General features: G+C 24.4%; 6 protein-coding genes across 6 annotated transcripts; 2 read left to right on the top strand and 4 right to left on the bottom strand.

Moving 5' to 3' along the window:
* Nucleotides 1-671: 671 nt before the first annotated feature.
* Nucleotides 672-1,137, top strand: SRAE_2000261100 (Transthyretin-like family-containing protein; the record flags this gene model as incomplete). Its single annotated transcript, XM_024653700.1, has 2 exons — nucleotides 672-843; nucleotides 881-1,137. 2 exons carry the CDS (start codon nucleotides 672-674, stop codon nucleotides 1,135-1,137), a joined length of 429 nt encoding a protein of 142 aa, XP_024507150.1.
* A 372-nt stretch (nucleotides 1,138-1,509) lies between these two features.
* On the bottom strand, nucleotides 1,510-2,194 carry SRAE_2000261000 (Hypothetical protein; the record flags this gene model as incomplete). Its single annotated transcript, XM_024653699.1, has 2 exons — nucleotides 1,510-2,147; nucleotides 2,185-2,194. 2 exons carry the CDS (start codon nucleotides 2,192-2,194, stop codon nucleotides 1,510-1,512), a joined length of 648 nt encoding a protein of 215 aa, XP_024507149.1.
* Nucleotides 2,195-2,635: 441 nt separating this feature from the next.
* SRAE_2000260900 (Kinesin-like protein KIF2A) lies at nucleotides 2,636-4,639 on the top strand (the record flags this gene model as incomplete). The annotated part of the gene is made up of 3 exons (XM_024653698.1): nucleotides 2,636-2,737; nucleotides 2,776-4,134; nucleotides 4,181-4,639. The coding sequence occupies 3 exons, from the start codon at nucleotides 2,636-2,638 to the stop codon at nucleotides 4,637-4,639; spliced, it is 1,920 nt and encodes a 639-aa protein (XP_024507148.1).
* Nucleotides 4,640-5,241: 602 nt separating this feature from the next.
* On the bottom strand, nucleotides 5,242-6,099 carry SRAE_2000260800 (Hypothetical protein; the record flags this gene model as incomplete). Its single annotated transcript, XM_024653697.1, has 1 exon — nucleotides 5,242-6,099. One exon carries the CDS (start codon nucleotides 6,097-6,099, stop codon nucleotides 5,242-5,244), a length of 858 nt encoding a protein of 285 aa, XP_024507147.1.
* Nucleotides 6,100-7,837: 1,738 nt separating this feature from the next.
* Nucleotides 7,838-13,832, bottom strand: SRAE_2000260700 (Histone acetyltransferase p300; the record flags this gene model as incomplete). The annotated part of the gene is made up of 5 exons (XM_024653694.1): nucleotides 7,838-7,861; nucleotides 7,909-7,931; nucleotides 7,976-8,371; nucleotides 8,425-13,466; nucleotides 13,513-13,832. 5 exons carry the CDS (start codon nucleotides 13,830-13,832, stop codon nucleotides 7,838-7,840), a joined length of 5,805 nt encoding a protein of 1,934 aa, XP_024507146.1.
* A 3,402-nt stretch (nucleotides 13,833-17,234) lies between these two features.
* On the bottom strand, nucleotides 17,235-18,209 carry SRAE_2000260600 (Glycerophosphodiester phosphodiesterase 1; the record flags this gene model as incomplete). Its single annotated transcript, XM_024653693.1, has 2 exons — nucleotides 17,235-17,687; nucleotides 17,733-18,209. 2 exons carry the CDS (start codon nucleotides 18,207-18,209, stop codon nucleotides 17,235-17,237), a joined length of 930 nt encoding a protein of 309 aa, XP_024507145.1.
* Between the last annotated feature and the right edge of the window lie 1,144 nt (nucleotides 18,210-19,353).

Genomic DNA, 19,353 nt, shown 5'->3' with positions numbered 1-19,353 from the left:
AATAAATTACATTATTTAAAAAAATTTTTTTAACCAAAATTTGAAAGATAAAATAATTTTAATTTTGTCTTTTATTAATTAGTAAATGATAAAACAAAAAAATATTTATTTTATTATCTTAATGTATAAACTTTTACTTTTTCTTCTAATTTTTCAAGATATCAATGGAATGGTTCAATATATAGATGTTAGTGGGAGGATTCTTTGTGAAGGAAAACCGCTATCACATATAAAAGTAAAGCTTTATGAAGAAGACGGTAATTATAATAAATGTTTCTAATATTTTTTAGTATTTAGTAGCACATTATTAGATGAAATGTATACTGATGAAAATGGATATTTTTTATTAAAAGGAAATGATGATGAGTATAGCCGAATTGAACCATATATTTCGTTTACATATACATGCCCTACTCATTATAGATCTTCAACTCATGATACCAAAATATTCTATGTTTCAAGTGATTTGTTTGAAATCTATAAACTTTACAATAGTTATTACTATAACTACGGAGAAATAGAACTTTCTAAAATTTTAAAAAAAATAAATTGAACAAACATATATTTTTTCTATGAAATAATTTTTGATAATATTTGAATATTTATTTATCAATTAATCAATTTTTTTTTAAATATTTATGTTTTATCTTTAGATTAATTGATTATATAAAATGAAAAGAACATTTTTTATTAAAACACATTTTTGTATTCTGTTTTTCTGTCTTAATACTATTTCAATTTTATCATCGTTTGGAATTAAGCAAAGCATAGAAGTAACTGGACGTTTTTTGTGTAAAGGAAATCCATTGAAAGATTTACCAATTCAATTGATGGAAGAAGATGGTATGTTATAGTATCATTTTTTCAAGTATTTTTTTAGTATTTTCGGATGATGTATTAGCAAGAGGTAAAACAGATAAGAATGGTTTTTTTTCAATGTATGGATCTGACTTTGAACTATCTTTTATAGATCCTTTTATAGCTTTTAAATTGGAATGTCCAAAAGGTGGATATCTTTTTAATAATAAAACTATAAACTTTCATGTTCCTAAAAGAGCTTTCAAATACTTCCGTGGTCATTACGAATTCTTCTATGACTTTGGGGTATATGAAGCCAATAATATAACAAGTATATAGTATCTGTAAATAACTTTATTTGAATAGCAATTCTACTCTTAAATAACTTTTTAAAAAAGACGTTATTTAGCAAAGAATATTTCTACAAAAATAATACACCCCCGATATAATATTTATGATTGTAACTAAACAAATAATTAGTGAAGTTTGTCCAATAGTTATATATCATATTTTAATAAAAAATTAGGTATATATATTAATTGCAATTTTTTTTAAATTGATTTTAGAAATAAAGTTTATTTCTTAACGTGGTTAATACATTTCAAAAAAGTAAAAAATTTACAAAATATTTCACACATCATACTATGTGTAGACACAACTAAATAAAAGGTAAAAAAAATTTTAAAGTGTATGCAGGATTTAAAAAAAAATCTATTCATCATAACTCCATTGACTAGATACTGGTGTACAATAACCATCTAATAAATCATCTTGAGAAATATCACAAGGTAAAATTTCATCTTCTGATGTGTCTATGAACCCACTAATGTACGACTCATCACTATTTTCTTCATCAGATGAAATACCTGGACAATTCAAAATATAGGATGTAAACTCATCTGAATTTAATGTTAAAGTTGAAGGAAAACTTTGCAAAGAAACATTTTCATCATTATCACAACAATCTGAAGAAGTTTTATTATTGGTTATTATTCCACTATCATCACTAAAAAGATTTAACTGATTTGAATTTTCCAAACCAATTTCATCAATATTTGGTAAAGCAAAAGTAAAGGAATGTACTAGATTATTTTCTTCATACTCTTTGTAAGAGAGATTGTCACTGCTCGAAAAATTACAATTATTTTCATCAGACATCGATATTGAAGTCATGTTTTTTGAAACATCTTCGTTAATTTCACTACTACTCTTTTGTTGGTAATTGAAGAACAACCTATCCATTTTCGATTCGGTACTAGTTTTCTCAGAAAATAAAATTGGAACTTTTTTGTTACTGTCATTAAATAAATTTTCAACATTTAGTTGAATTCCAAAAGAACTTTTCCTATCTAAATAAATGAAAAATTAATAAAAAAAATTGCTTACATGCAGACATCCTTTTTTCCAATAAAAATTGTTATAAAATGACAAAATATAATAAATGATGGAAATTAGAATTTTTCTAATAAAAAGTATCATTCTTCCAAAAATTTTCTTATAAATTCTTCTTTTTTTCTATAAATAAATCAAGATAAAATAGGTAACATTTTTTATAATAAAGGAAGCAGTTAAACTTTTATTATAAATGATAAAGTTACCTTTTGACACAACATTACCTGATTTTTATTACTATATATCTAATCGTTTAATATAGTTCATCGTGAATACACTTCTAATTTAATATTTGAACATAATTCAAATTTTATTAAAAATTCTTTTGATCCATTCCTTGGTGTCCAGCAGCGAAAATTTCATTGTTAGTTGTTATTTCCTCAAATATTTAATATTGAAAAACTTTTTTTATTTTTAATTGAAGATGATTACGATAATAATTGGAATGTCAATTAACATTCTTCGCTCCAATAAGACTAAGCAAAGTGCTACTGTTGTTAATATAAATGAAGAAGTTGGACATGTAAAGGTTAGATTTGTTGAACCGGTAAGTACCTTATATCTTTTCTTAGAAATTTTATTTAGGATGGATCTTTTAAATCAAAAACATTATCAATTCAACAAGTTTTAAGTTGGAATCCTGAATTAGGATTACAGTCACAGATTTCTTCCAATACAAGTTGTACATCCAATTTAAATAATTACTCTACTTTAGAATCGTCATTAAGTAGTAATATTAATTTAAGAATTGGAAATGTTGTTTCTTTAAATGAATCAAGCTTTAATGACTCTTTCAATAGTGTAGCTCCAAAAAGTCCAGTTGAATCTACTAGTTCCACAAGTCAAGGAACAATAATAAGACCATTATGTAAAACAGTAAATAAGATAAATTTGGTTGAAAATCATAAAAATAATTTTAGATGTCTTCCTACTATTTCTAAAACACATCCTCACTATGATTATTATAAGTTAATACAAGATGAAGTTTCTGGAGTTCAATTCTCATCATTGGAATATTTTGTTGATAATGAAAATGCAAGAATGAAAGTTTTTGTACGTGTTAGACCATTAAATGAAAAAGATATAAATAACCAGGAAATTGAAATTGTTAATATTCCAAATAGTCAAAGTTTAATTATACATCAACCTCAAGCTAAAGTAAATATGCAAAAGTATATAAATACATTGTCATTTCAATTTGATGGTGTATTTGATGCAAATGCAACAAATGAATGTGTCTATGAAAATACAGCAAAAAATCTTATTCAATCATTTTTTAATGGTGATTGTGTTACATATTTTGCTTATGGACAAACTGGAAGTGGAAAAACTTATACAATGAATGGAGAAGGTCTTGGTATTAATAGTAATGGAATTTATTCATCTACTTGTAAGGATATTTTTCAACAAATTAATAGAAATCAAATGACACATAATGGATATCATATTGATTGTTCCTTTTTTGAAATTTATATGAATAAAGCATATGATTTATTAAATAAGAGAGTTGAATTAAAAGTACAAGCTGATCAAAATGACGATGTTAAAATTACGGGTATTAAAAGAGTTCGTTGTGATAAACCAGAAGAAGTGATGAAGTTAATTACTTGTGGATCTAGACTTAGGAGCACTGGGCAAACAAAAGCTAATGCCAATTCCTCTAGATCACATGCCATTTTTCAATTTCAATTAGTTCTAGATGAAGATATCATATCAAAATTTAGTTTAGTTGATCTTGCAGGTAGTGAACGTGGAGTAGATGCTGGTAATGTTGATAAAATAACAAGAAATGAAGGAAATGCTATAAATAAAAGTTTATTAGCATTAAAAGAATGTATTAGATATATGTCTTCTGAAAATTCTGAAAGAATTCCTTTCAGAAACTCTGCTTTAACTCAATTTTTAAAGGATAGTTTTATAGGAAAAAATTCAAAACTTTGTATGGTATGTTAAAAACATTCAAAAACATTATATAATATTTTTATTATAGATTACAATGGTGTCTCCAGCAATAAGTAGTTGTGAAACAACATTAAACAGTTTAAAATATGCTGAACAAGTAACAAAAATATGTCCTCGGCAACAAGCTGTACTAAATAATGATAGCATATTTAATCATTCATTAAATTATTCTAGTAAAGTAAATCAAAATGCCAATAACAACTCTATGTCTGAAATTTCTAGCTACAGTCATTTTGAAATGGATACTTCCAAATATAATAGTTCAATGGATATTTTATTTTCAATGCAGAAACTAATAAATTCATATGAGAAACAATTGTCTCATTGTATTGCAATGCACACTGTTCTCAATGGTGGAAATGTAAATACTTTCCATGAGACATTGAAGAACATTTCACAATCTGACACAATTGATAGACTTAAAAGTTTAAAAACTCAACTTTGTACTTCTATTGCAAAAGCTGAATTTAAAAGTGAATATTCATAGTTTATATGATTCTTAGACTAGTCTTGTTATAATAATTATTTGAAAATTTTAAGTAAAAAATTATATTGTTATCCATCTATTTCAAAGTTCTAGAAAATTTTTAATAAAATATAAATTTATGTAAAGTTTTTTTTTCTAAAAAAATTCCTCTCGAAAAAGTGTAGTAATATTTTGTTTATAAAATAATATTTATAATTCATGGTAAACTTCATCTTATTTGAATAACTTATTTTTTAATACTATGTTAAATTCGATATTATATATCATGTGTTTATTTAATATGAACATGCTTAAAATTTCTAATATTTTTAAAAAGAAAATTACCTATTTTATTTTTTTTATAATTGAATATATAAGTGTATATCATAAATCAATTTAAAGAGATGCTACAATTCATTGTGTTTCAATAACTTATTCTTTTTATAAATCTATTCTATTATGTTATATATAAAAATAACAATAAGTTTTAAAAAATATAAGTTATTATTAAAAATATTTGTATAAACATCATATAGAAAATGAATAAATAAATTTATATATACTGTTTTTACAATCTTTAACATGGGTTAGAAATAAATATATTTTTGCTATTAAATATAAAATTAACTTTTACTATTGTTATTTTCATCAAGTTGACTTTGTAATGATACTAAATCTATATAATCATAATCAGCAGCACTCTTAAGTGATGTTTGGCGTAAATTTGTATCTGAATAGTATGATACCTGATTTGAAAGTTTATTTTTACGAATAACTTTTTTATTTAATGATTTTATATTTTTTATACCAACTTCAGTTGCTGTTTTAAGAGCACTTGTTGTTGTTTCCATTAAATTAGATGTAGCACCAACAAGTGAATCCCAATTTGGTAAATACCCATATGTTGATGTATTTAAATCATTTACCATTGATTTTGTTTTATCATTAGATAAAATTTTACTATATTTATTATTTTCATCATCTTTTATTTGTTTATTTGTTTCATTAACAATTTCTGTTGATATTTTTGGTGTTAATTTATTAATTTTATTACTACTTTTGTCTACAATTTTTGATGAAGTTCCTGAAGGTGGGCATATTGTTTTTATTCCATCCATAACATAATTACTTACAACACCAAGATTCCAAAAACCATATATATTTGATTTATTAGAAATTTTATTAATTGTCTCATTATTTACAGGGTTCTCAATAGTTTTTAATACATAATAAGATTTAGAATTTTTTGCATTATTTTTTTCATCTTTAATATCATTTAAATTCTTTTTATCTGTTACTTCAAACTTTTCTATACTTTCATCCTTTACTTTATTTAAAATTTCAATATCTTCCTGTGTATTTTGTTCTTTTAATATTTCTTCCTCCAAAATAACATTTGATTTTGGAGGTTCAATATCTTGTAATGATAAATTACATGATTGTGAGGATAATTGAACAGAATTAAATAAATTTTTATCCATTAATAAAATGAAAAGAAATATGATAGTATAATTTTTATTATTTTATAATAAAAAAATTAATATTAAGTAATAAGCAAATTTTCTATTTAATATATTATTTTTATACATATATTATACTATTCCTATTTCATTATACTTTTTTTTTATATTACAAAACATTTAAATAAAAATGAAAGAATTATTTGTTCAGTCTAATAAAGTAATTTTATTAATTTAAATAATTATTTTTTTAGTGTGTTATTAAAAATGAAGAAAATAATGGACAAAAAATGTATACTATTAATTTCAAATTTTCTATAAAGGACCACATGACAAATACAATAAAACCAATGATAGTAACTTCAGTTTTTAAGGAAGGAGAAAATCCAAAGGTCATAGTTAATGATCAAATATTTGGATAAACTTTTTTTTTAATATCTAATAATAAATTTAAATTAAACTTTTTATTACAATAATTAAATCTTTTTAATGATAATTTCCAAATTTATAATTATTGTTTTTATTGATAAGTATCTATAAACTCAAACTTATTCGTAATTTAAATTTTTTTATTTTTTTATTTTATAGTATAAATTACTAAAATAGAATACTTTTTCAAAATTTTATTTTGTTACTGTATTTGTTTTTTTCTAGAAATATTGTTTTATATGTTTCTGTTATTAAAATTTTTTAAGATAACATAAAAATAAAATTACTTTTATTTAAAAATAGTTTATTTTTTTCAAATGGATAAAAATATTTTCTTTATAATGGCATTGGAAATTTATAATTTTTAATTGATTTTATAAAATAATAAATAATTGTTATATTTTATTCCTTATCCAATAAAAAGGTAATTAAAAATAATAATTTCAACTTTAAAAATTCAACTTTTTATATATTTAAAAATTGATCAATTGAAGTAGTAAAATGTAATTACAAAAAGGATACTTTAGTAATCATCAATTCAATTGAATAAATAATATATATTTTTTAATAAGTCACCAAAATGTAAATTGATATAAATTACTATTATTTTGATTCTTGTTAAACCCATGATTATTTGATATAACCCAAATATTATTGAAATTTGTTGGTTAATATCAATTAATTGTTCAAATTTTCTTCATATAAAAAGACATAAAAAGAATGTTAGATTTACAAGGTAACAAAATAAGATTACTATTAATCTAAATGATTTTTAATTAATCTTTATAATATTTATTTTAAGTAATGAATCTTTATACTTTTTTAAAATTGAAAACGTTTATAAGTAAATTGAATTTATTATGAGTAAATTTCTTTTTATAATTTATTATGAAAATAAAGAAACAAGAATAAAAATATATCAATATAAACAAAAAATAACAAAGCTAAATATGAAATCTTGAAAGGTTAATTGAATAAATTTATCTTAATGATAAACCGGTTTATCATTTAGAATAAAAAATTAGTAGAATACAAATGTACAAAACAAAAATAAATTACACATAAAATGATATTTGAGCAGGTTCAAAATAAATAGTTTATAATTCATTTCATAGAGCTTCGTTTGCCAAAAAACGGTAAACTTTTTTTAATTACAAGGAATTTTGTTATTTATTTTTGAGATATTACTGTAAATATACATGTATACATCTAAATGGATGACTATCGATATATATAGCAAAGGCACTATACATTGAAATATAAATCTTATGTGAATTATTATTAGTTCCATTCAAAAAAAAAATCCTTATATTGGAGGTGTCAAAACGACTTAAAACAAGTACTTTTTAACATGCTGAAAAACAAATTATTAATAAATTGTATTACAATTTTTAATAATACCTCAAAATGTTTTCTTAATACATCTAAAACTTTTAATTACCCCGTTGAAATTGATTCCACCGACTACCTCCTTGAGGATTATTTAAATTTGGATTAAATTGATTCTGTTGATTGGTTGCTCTTTGTTGATTAGGTCCATTAATCATATATGCTTGTTGTTGTGGATTTCCTTGTTGCCATTGATTGCCAGTACCTCTATGAATCATTTGTTGTTGTGCAAGCATAGGATTTATTGGTCTTTCATGCATTGAAGGATGTTGTTTTTGTTGGTCAGAATAATTTAAGAAACTATTCAGTACAGTTGGATGACTTTTCATTTCATTGTAAACTTCTTCTTTATCTTTTGCTGTTTTTGATTTTTGTAGCCTTTCATGAATAGCCATTGATTGTTGAGTATGTGAATACACACTTGATTGTTGCATTGGATTTTGACCTTGTCTTTGGATCATATGCTGTTGTTCACCTAAAAGAAAAAAATAAATAAATAAAATATTAAAAATATTATAAAAATCTTACTTTGTACATTAGGTAAAGGATTAATATTACCTTGATTATGCAATGTTCTTTGAATCATCGACTGAGGTGGTTGCTGTTGTTGTTGTTGTTGGTTATATGATGATTGACTTGGAGGAGCACGTATATATTCTTGATGCCCACTTTGTTGCATTTGCCTTTGTTGATGGTAATTTGGAGGTGCATTTGATTGAACTGATCCAGGTTGACTTCCAGGTCTACTTAATGATGAGATTGTACTATTTACAGAACTAGGAGGACGTGTTTGATTACCTCCCATTTGCATGGTGTTATTTATTTGAGTTCCATATTGATTGGAAATTTGATTAGAAGAGACATTAACATATTGATTATTTCCTCCCTTTTGAATATATTGATTTTGATTACTAGTATTTTGTTGAGATTGAATAGTATTAAAAGTTGATGTACTAGTTGATTCATGGAAATTAGAAATTGTTGATGACCCAACATTACTTGAGTTATTATTAACGCTAGATCCCAATGTAGTTGATTCAGCAAATTTTGAATTACGTATTCCTTTGTCATTTCCTTTATCAGTACAAGCACTAGCAGGAGTACTAGGTTGAACAGAATTCTCAGAAGAAGCACTCCCTGAGGTATTTGACGTTTGAGATCCACCGTGTAATTGTTCCATTCTTCTTCTCATCATCATATCAGCTCTTCTTGTAAGACTTCTCTTTTGTTCTTGCAATTTAGCACGAATATTCGTACAGAATGGCACTGGACAATTATTGGTATTACAATGTTTTGCATGGTAACAGCATAAAGCAATTAATTGTTTACAAACAGAACAACTAGCATTGTGACGTTTCTTGCAAGTCTTGGTATGATTAACAACTTTACGCATCTTTTGACAAGTAGGACGACGGCAATTAGATTCTCTACATTGACAAGCATGAACCAAAGATCTAATACATCTTTGAACAGATTCATGACGTGAATTACCACTTTCATTATTTTTAATATCATCAGACATGAGATCAGAATCAAGTTTTTCCATAGGATGTTCATGTGGATTTTTATTATTACAATTAGTACATAAATCAAAGTCATCACATTTGTTACAATGTAGATTTGCCTTTTCTTGACAAATATTACATGTGTATCCGAGATCTTTAGACTGTACATGAAGCGCATAACTGAAACAAATAGTAGAATATTTTGCACGACGTAATGATGAAAATTCCCAGTGTTCTTCACGAGCCTTGTTAAGAAAAGTATCACGACCATCCATGAGATCACTTGGCATTAAATCATCTGGATCTTTAATTTCTTTTAATGTTCCATCTTTATCACTTTTTGTCGCTAATCTTATTGTAAAGAAAACTTCTTTATGTTTCTCAAGAACACCTAATAATTTGTCAGCTTCCTCATTACCTGTAGAATTTGGACCTTTTTTGCGGTTTCTTGCAGAGGCTTTTTTTGAGGCACCTTTCTTTTTACTGTTCTTAGCAGTTTTCTTATTCTTAGAAATATCATTTATAGCAATACTTTCATCCTCATCATCCTCTTCATTTTGTTCTGCTTCCAATTTCCTACGTTCATTTTCTTCTTTTTCTACTTCTTTAATACAATCTTCAATAACATTTGGCCAAAAATCACCTTCAAAATATGGTAAAGCCATAGGTGTATTTAAATTATCGTCTTTAGCTTGCTTATAAATATCTTTATATTCAGATACTACTTTATCTCGTAAACCTTTATCTAACATTTTTTTATACCAATCTTGTAATCTCTTTGGTTTTGGAATTTTTTGTTCTGGTGGATGACAATGAAATATGTAGTCGTCACCTTCAGATGGTGGGCAAGCCCAAATATGAGCCATTGTATATCCTAAATCTTTGACATAATCTAGATATGCTAGAAGAATTTCATGATAAACATCTGTTCTTAAATGTCTTGGTTGGAAAAAATGAACTGAATCTAAGTAGGCAATGTAAACACGTCTCTTATTTGGAGGAGGACAATTTGAACCATATTCTTGAACATGAAGACCAAAGAAACAAACCTCTACACCATCTACAACTTCAAAAGCAAATATTGCTTTTGTTCTATAAGGAAACTTTTCCGGGAATCCCTGCTTTCCATATCTTTCTTTCATATGTGGTTTAACTTCGACTTCTTTATCTTGAACAGCTAATACACGAATGACAACTTCATAATCTTGTGCTTCAATTCCACCATTTTTATTCATAAATATATTAACTCTATCTTCAATAAATCGTGATAAATGACAATGTGGTAATTTTTTTGCAGTAAATTTATTTTCAGATTTTGGAATAAGTTTTTCACATCTACATGTTTCACAAATAAAACCTTCTGCAAAAATCTTTTTATTATATAAAGCACAAATTTTATGCCATTTTCTTTTACATATTTTACAATTTTCAAATGGTTCATTATCTAATTGATCATTTTTCATTAATTGAAAGCTCTTCTTTGGAGCCATTCTTTTTTCATTAGGACTATCACTTAAATTTATTCCTTCCTCAGGTAAGGCTTCATAACATTTAACACAATAAATATATTTGTCTGATACAGTAACACCAAATTGACTTGAATCTGCTTCGAATAAGTAATATGGTTGATCTCTACCAATAACACACATTGATGTACCATTACAAAATAGCGCCAATGGTGTAAAAGTTAATTTATTACCACAGCAATATCCTAGATCTTTCATTATTGGTTCAACCCATTTAACAAAATACTCATTTATTTTTGTACAACATTTGTGAACTTTAGAATTTTTCTTATTATATAACCATGCATTTTCACACATTAACCAAACATCATCAACAACATCCCATGGTGTTTTATAGTTACCCTCATTTAATTTTTTCTTTATTGTATAAAAATCCATTGGTCGTTTAACAACATCAAAATAATCAGGTATTCCTAAAAGTTCAGGATCTACAGGATCTTTAAATGGATATCCTTCTGGTGTTGATTCAAGTTGTTCCATTAAAGGTATAAAAGCAGAAGCTAATTCTTGTTGAGTAAATATCTTTTCATCAACAGGATGAGTTATTTCTTCATTAGGTTCTTTTTTTACTGTTTCAGGTTCTTTGACTACTTTTGGTGGTGAAATTGTTCCTTTTGGTACTGGTGATTTTATGGCACCAGAAGTTCCAGGTTCTATATCTCTTTTAATTTCCTGAATACCTTGTTCTGTTGGAAGTACTACTATATTTTTTGATTCAATTTTATTTTCTTCTATTTCTTGTTTTACTTCAATTTGTAAATTATAACCTCCATTTTGTACAGAATTTTTTTGACAATTAGGACTATTTCCTTTAGGAAAAGGAGAGAAATTATCACACTCTTCACTTTTATTTTGTGGATCTTGTTTTTCAATATTTAAACGTTTATTTTTCTTTTCTTTTAATTCTTTTTGTATTTTATAAATTTTTTCCGCTAAAAGATGATAATACTCTTCCTTGTCTTTAGCATTCTCAAACATTTCTTTTTCAACTTTTCTTGCATATGTAATTAAATCCATTAACATTTTATCTTGATATGCCTTTGAATCTGGTTGAGGAAAAATGGCTTTTACTAATTTTTGTACCAAATGATTTCTTAATTCGTCTGTAATATTTTGATGCCAATCTAAAGATCTGGCAGGCCTTTCTGGTGGGGGAAAATTAATATTAGAAGGATATTTGTAACCTAAAGAAGTTCCATTATTATTTCCATTAACGGAAGTGTTAGGACCACTGATAACTTTATTAGGTGGATTAGGAGATCTAAAGTAATCTGTACGCAAATCATTCTCGCTTGAAGAAGCATTACTAGGAATAGACGAAGACTGTTGATAAGAAAGATTGTCTGAATAATTAGAATGAGAACCTTTCAAATGGGACTCAAATGAACTTGACATACTATGTGGGCCATTGCTAATAGGATCATATGTATTTTGTCGAGGTATTGAGTTATGAATACTTTGTAATGGTGCACATACAGGGCATGAATCTTTTTTACAATTTTTCCAGTGTGTAATTATTTGCCTTGATGATGCACAATGTGAATACTGGCATAAACTTCCAAGACTACAATTATTTATATGTAACAAAACTTCTTTCATTGTTTTACAATGAGGTAATCCACAATTAAAGGGTTCTGTTGCAGTTCTTTCTCGACTAGCACACCTATGAGCATGAAGTAATAAAACAAGTTGCTGTTGAATTAATTTCCTTTTTTCAGGATCCTGTGTACCACTAATAATATTACCCATAGCATTCCTTTGAACCATTTGTTGATTTTGTTCAATCCTTGAATGCATCAAATTCCCATGAGAAGTTTGATTAGGTATGCCTTGTGAAGGCATCATCATAGGAGGTTGTTGTCCAGGAATTGGGACATTTGATTTATTTCTATCAATGTTTTGATTACTCATCATTGGCATATGATGTGATACAGGATATGCCGGTCTTGTTTGATTATTCATATTCGGAAAATGACTGGTACCCGGAATTTGAGAGTTAGTTTGTGTAATGTTATTATTAAAACTTTCTACACGTCCTCGTTGTTCATTAGCTATTTGATGTTGATATGATTGAGATGGATGTAATTGTGGATTCATGTGTGTCGCCATCGGTTGCCTTATCATTGATGTATTATTAACCATCATTGGTTGTTGATGTGCTGGAGATGGTTGACCTCGCATTCCAGTAGGATTGTTTATCCGCTGATTACGTCCTGCAATCGTAGGATTAATCATTCGTTGTTGTGGAGCAACCATTTGTTGATTTGGACCTATCGTACTAGGGGGCCTCATTTGTCCATTATACATTTGATTGGGTTGTTGACCAGGATAAGGATAACTACCCGGACCCTGAGGAATATTTGGCTGATTAGTATATATATGAGGATTTTGTTGCATTTTATCAAACATAGGTGGTTTTCCAGAAACATTAGGTCTCATTGTTGCTAATCCTCGATTAGGAGCCGTTTGATGTGGACCGGGTAACGAAGAATTTGTTGCTGGTGTTGATATAACTGAGGGCTGACCTGGCATAGGACTCCTAAAAATACTTTATATTATCAATAAAAATTTACTTTTAAACAAACCTATTTGGAAAAGTTCCTTGGAAATTACGTGGCGAGTTATTTGAATTTTGTGAATGAGTAGGATTCAATAACAAATCTTGTAATACACTTCCACTTGAAGATTGAGCTGTGGATTGTATAGAATTCATATTATTATTATTATAATTTGACATTGAATTACTACTATCAGACGACATATTACCATTTATCTGGTGCGATGAGTTACTCTCTTGAAGTGATGGCATCTGATTTAACTCATCAAGGCCATCTATATCCTCCATATCGTTTGTTGATAATTTAGGTTTTTTGCCGATAGGTTCATCCATAACATCGGCTGACATTGTTTTTAAATAAAATTTTTTACAAAACAACTTAATGAAATTTTAATCATTCAATATCTTATAAAAATTGTTTACTTCCCGGCCATACAATGCCGTGTTTTTTCAGTGCAACAAATGATACCTAAAAGAAAAAAATATATATAAACATGAAAATAAAAAATATATAAAAATCGAGAAACAAACATTGATGTGTGTATTGATCACCCTTTTTTAAGAACTCTTTAAAATAAAAACGAAATACGATACAAAAATATGCGCATATAACTTGACCAAATCTAGCAAGTATAAACTTTAGATAGAAAAACGTCCCTACGGAAAGTCTTGACACGATTGTACGATCAATATGCGGTATTAACAAGCGCACAGCAAATGTAAAGTTTATAAGAAAATACTTACACTGTAAAGATGTGTCAGTGAAGATAGAGACATCGATGCTATATTAAAAAATACTAAGAAACTCGGAGAAATATGTTTCATGTTAAAAAGTATTTTTATCAACACCTTATCCGTAAAATTAATAGTTTTATAGGATAATATTAAAATTTATTGGAGTATATTTTTTTTTTTACATATATATTATGATGTTAAAATGTCGAATAAAGTAAATGTAAATCAGTAATTGCAATATTTAGTGATCATAATGCTATGTGGATAAATGTTTGTACATAATAATATAAATAATCAGAAAAATGCGCAATCTTGAGCATGTAACATGTTTAAAACAATCAAACAAATTATAACATATTATTAAAATTAATAATGTTTATAGACGCTATACAGCGATATTAATTAGAGACTTCAAATAATAAAATTATACCAGCTAGCATAATAACTAAGTATGACAAAAAATGTAATAAAATTGTTTAAGAAACATAGAAAGTAAATGTAATCTCATATATTAAAAATAAACAAAAAAAAAAAAAAAAGAAAATGTGAATATTTAAATGTATCAAATAGTTAAAAATAATTTTTTCTTAATTCTTTTTGTTTTTTTTTACTTTAATTAGTTTAAATTATTTGACAAAGATGAACAATATTTTTATTTTATACACAATAAAGTATCTGGGATTTGCGTTTATTAGGTGGTAATGTCAAAACATCAATAATAATATAACTTATAGGAAACACATTGATGTATTTCCATTATGTAAATATATACGGGAATAAGGTCATTTTCTTAAGTGATAAAAATTGTTTAAACTATATTATTGTATTATTAATAATTAAAACAAATTATGTAAGCTAAATAGTTATATAATTAATATAACATTTTATTAATTAAATATTAACTATCTTTTTTATAAAATAAAATATTTTTTTTTTAAATAATCATTTGTAGCTGTGTATAGAACAGGTAAATAAACATCTGTAGCGGCTTTTTACTCCAAATAAAATCAATATGATTAAAAGAATCAAGTTTATGAATTTTAAATTCAATACTTTTTAATAAATTTTGCCAATATATATTTTTTTATTGTTACAAAATATTATATATATATATTTATATGTATAATAATAAATAATGTAATTGAAACGCTAATTTTAGAATGATCATATATCAAAACGATTTTCTAGAAAGTTAATAAAAGCAAATGTGTGTATTACTTACTTGACCATATAATTCAAATTTTTTTGAATAAACAATTTTTGAGTAATGTTTCCAATTTTAATTAGAAGTACTCTGATGAGTATGCTTTATATAAACATGTAGTAATTATGAATAAAATTCTTAAGTTAAAAAAGCTAAAAAATTCTAAATTATTTTTTGATATAATTTCATTAAAAGTTTCATTATTTAAATAATAGTTTTTGTAAGGAAAAACATTTCATTATCAAATTTATTTCAAACAATTAATCATTACTTGCTTTACCGTAATATAGATAAAAGTTTCACAAGACATGTTATATTTTTCAAATTATAAAGTAAAGCCAGATAATAAATTCATTTTTTTTAAGTAAAATAAATTTATGTATTCAAATTCTTTTTTAAATATACCATATATTGTAATGAATCATTTAAAAAAATGTTCTAAGTTTTGTTTTTGAAAGCAATTTTATCATATTCAAACATTTAAGCAATACTGAATAAACACGGAAGTTTCTATCAAACTATTTCAATAATACATTTTGATTAAAGTGAAAATCTTCTCATATATTTCTTAAAAAAAATTAAATCCATAATCGGTATAAATAGAAGCTGATAAATTATTGTGATCATTATAAATTTATTAAGCTATACAAACTTTTTAATTTTATTGTAAAAAAACCAGTAGATGTTTCAAAACTTGAAAGTCTGTTTTATTGTTACCATATAAAATTTTGAGTAACCATTATTAATAGTAAATTCATACAAAATAGTATTGAGTTTTTTTAAAAACAAATTTCTACAAAAGTTTTTAAGTTAGAAGACTATCTTTGATAAGAAATTACTTTTAAACATAAAATATTATAGCTTTTTTTATACCATATATAATTATAATAACAAATAAATTTTTATATTTAGTATGATAAATAAGATTATTATAAAGTTATAGTTATTGGTAAAAGATTTAAAAATAAACTGTTGAAGTTATAAAAACATAATATTGTATATCTTAAATTTTATTATAATTTTAATGTTGTATATAAATAACAATAAAGTGTTTTTTGTTGAACATGTACTTAGAAAATTATAAAACTTGTTTGAAAATACGTTTTAAATGAATTAATATTTATTTTGTGATATAATGGTCAATTTACTATTAGAAATATTAACTTATGACGATAATAATTTTTAGTATAAATATCCGAAAATTATCACATTAATCCATGGATAATTTGCTTATTAAAAATATTATAAAATATACAAAATTATCAACGGTATTAATATATATTGATGACTAAAAATTTTTAATCAAAGTTTTTTAAAATGGCATTATTTAATAAAACTTTTTATTCTTAATTGTAACGAATGATGAAATTAAAAGTATCTAAAACTTTAACTATATTTTAATTTCATATTAAAATATTCAGATTATATATTATACATTTTTTTTAACATAACTTATAAAAATATAATACATCTTAAAATATGAAAACGTATAAATAAAATAGTATATTAGAAAAAAAAATTTTTTCATAAATGATAACAGACGGAAAATAAAAAATTTCTAGATTCATAATATAAAAAATAACAAGTATTTTTATCATTTATTGTTAGTAACTGATAAACAAATAATTTAATAGTCTGATACAGTCAATCAAAAGTTGTTAGTATTAAATTAATTCATATTTATATCATTTTTAATTATTATCAATGATAAAAAAAAGTTAATTCTTAAGTACAAAGTCAATTTTCTATTATATAAAATAATAAGGTTATTTTTTCCATATCTTGTAAAAGTTGTACTATTTTAAAAAAATTTAATAAGGTAAATCTTCAATTAAAAATGGTTTGTCAGTAAGTATTGGAATTTGTAAAATATTTTGCATCCATCTCATTTCATTTAAATCATTAACAGTCCAGCTACAAACTTTTATTCCAGCAGCAAGATTACTAGTGACAAATCTTTCTGAAATTTCAGAGCGTTCTGTAAGTAGCATATCAACACCAAGAAAACTTGGTAAAAATGTTTTTATACTCCAAATATTTATAAAATCAAGCATAAGAGCAATATAATGAAGAGGAAAATTAAAACGTGGATGTAAATTTTGAATGTCATTATATGAAAAGAAGTATCGACGCCATGTATATCCAACAAGTATTTGTGGATCTGCACTTTTAATTTTGTAAATTACTTGAGGAAAAAATGAGCATATAATAGTATTATTATATAAATTTTCGCTTTTAAATAATTTTAGAAGTTGATCAACAAGCTATAATTTAATAAATTAATTTAAAAAAAAGTATAATATTGTTACCTCATCATCTGTATCTTTGATATCAAATAACATTTTTAAATTTTTATTTTTTGCAAATTGTACTACATCTTTTAATAATGGAATACCAGTTTCAAAGATTGTCTCCCCTGATGGCCAATTAAATTTAGCTGCAGCATTGGCTTTTTTCAATTCATTAAATGTATAATTTCTAATATTTCCTTTCATATTTGTTGTCCTATCTAATGTATCATCATGTAAAATTACACAAACTTTATCTTTTGTTAATGATAAATCAAATTCAATTAAATCAACTCCTTCTGATTTTGCTTTTTCAAAAGATTCCATAGTATTTTCAGGTCTCATTATTGGTGAACCTCGATGACCACCAACTTTAAAATTTTCAAAAAATTCTGTTACATCTTTAGGATTACTTGTTTTGTTTTTAAATAAATGATAAAGTATCAATCCAATTAATGGTAATAGGGAAATTAAAATTTGTATGTTTGAAAGATACATAGCTAAACAAGTAACTATAATTGTACTCGAGACTATAAAATCATAAAGCATTTTTTAAGGACATAAAACAAAATCAGATGAAATTAAGTATATATAACGAAAAAAATACAATCATTTTTATATTAAAATTTTAATCTATTTGTATATTATAATTTTTATAATAAACCAAATAATAACAAATAAGTTATTCGATTATATTTAATATTCTTAGAAAATGTATTTTTGGAGAATAGTTTATTTGTATAAAAAATAGTTTATAAAAATAAATTTCTTGATCAAGTATTATATTTATTAGTTTTTTTTTTTTAAATTAATAAATAAATTTAATTTTAATAAATTTGAAAAAATAACTATTTCGAATAAAATTCACAATTAAAATGTAGAAAATAAATTAGAAAACAAATGCTATTTAAAAATTAAAATTGTAAATCTTATCTTTTTCTATTTTTACATTTTATTTTTATAGCATTATAATCAATGAAAATATAGCTAAAAGACTGTCATATTAATTCACAGATACGTCTAGAAGAATTTGATGTATTATTTTTTTTTAATAAAAAAAAAAACAAAAAAACATTTTACAGACTTTCTAAATAAATAGTGTTATTTTTTTACTATTTACTTAATCAAATAAGGAAGTATTTTTTTCATAACATTCGTATTTAAAAAAATTTTTTTATAATAATTTAAAATCTTTACAATAAAAACATTTTTTCATTAATTAAAATATAAACCATACTAAATACAAATAAGTTTTTTTTTTGTTTTATTAAATGACAAAATTTCCTTGATTACATGTATATTTAATCAATGTTCCATAAATAAATAAAATGTTATATATCACCAGAAAGATATAATAATATAATAAATTTTATTAAACTATTCTTGATTTTTTAGTTTACTTTACCTCTTATTAGTTATTACGTTGTGATTTTAATAAATATTGTTTGACTTTACATTTATTTTGGAATAAGTTTTTTATAATTACACAGAGAAATAGAAGATCATTTTCCGTTTTTGTTAAAACAAAAATTATCCTATCAAAATTATTTTTATCCCATCATGTTTAAATATTCATTTTTTTGCTATTGAAAAAAAATAAAAAAAATATAAAATGTCATATGCTAAAAGTTGGAGTGTTTTT

The sequence above is a fragment of the Strongyloides ratti genome (assembly GCF_001040885.1).
Source record: "Strongyloides ratti genome assembly S_ratti_ED321, chromosome : 2".
NCBI lineage: Eukaryota > Metazoa > Nematoda > Chromadorea > Rhabditida > Strongyloididae > Strongyloides > Strongyloides ratti.
The sequence above is the reverse complement of the archived record's forward strand: the minus strand, read 5'-3'. Positions and strand labels throughout refer to the sequence as shown.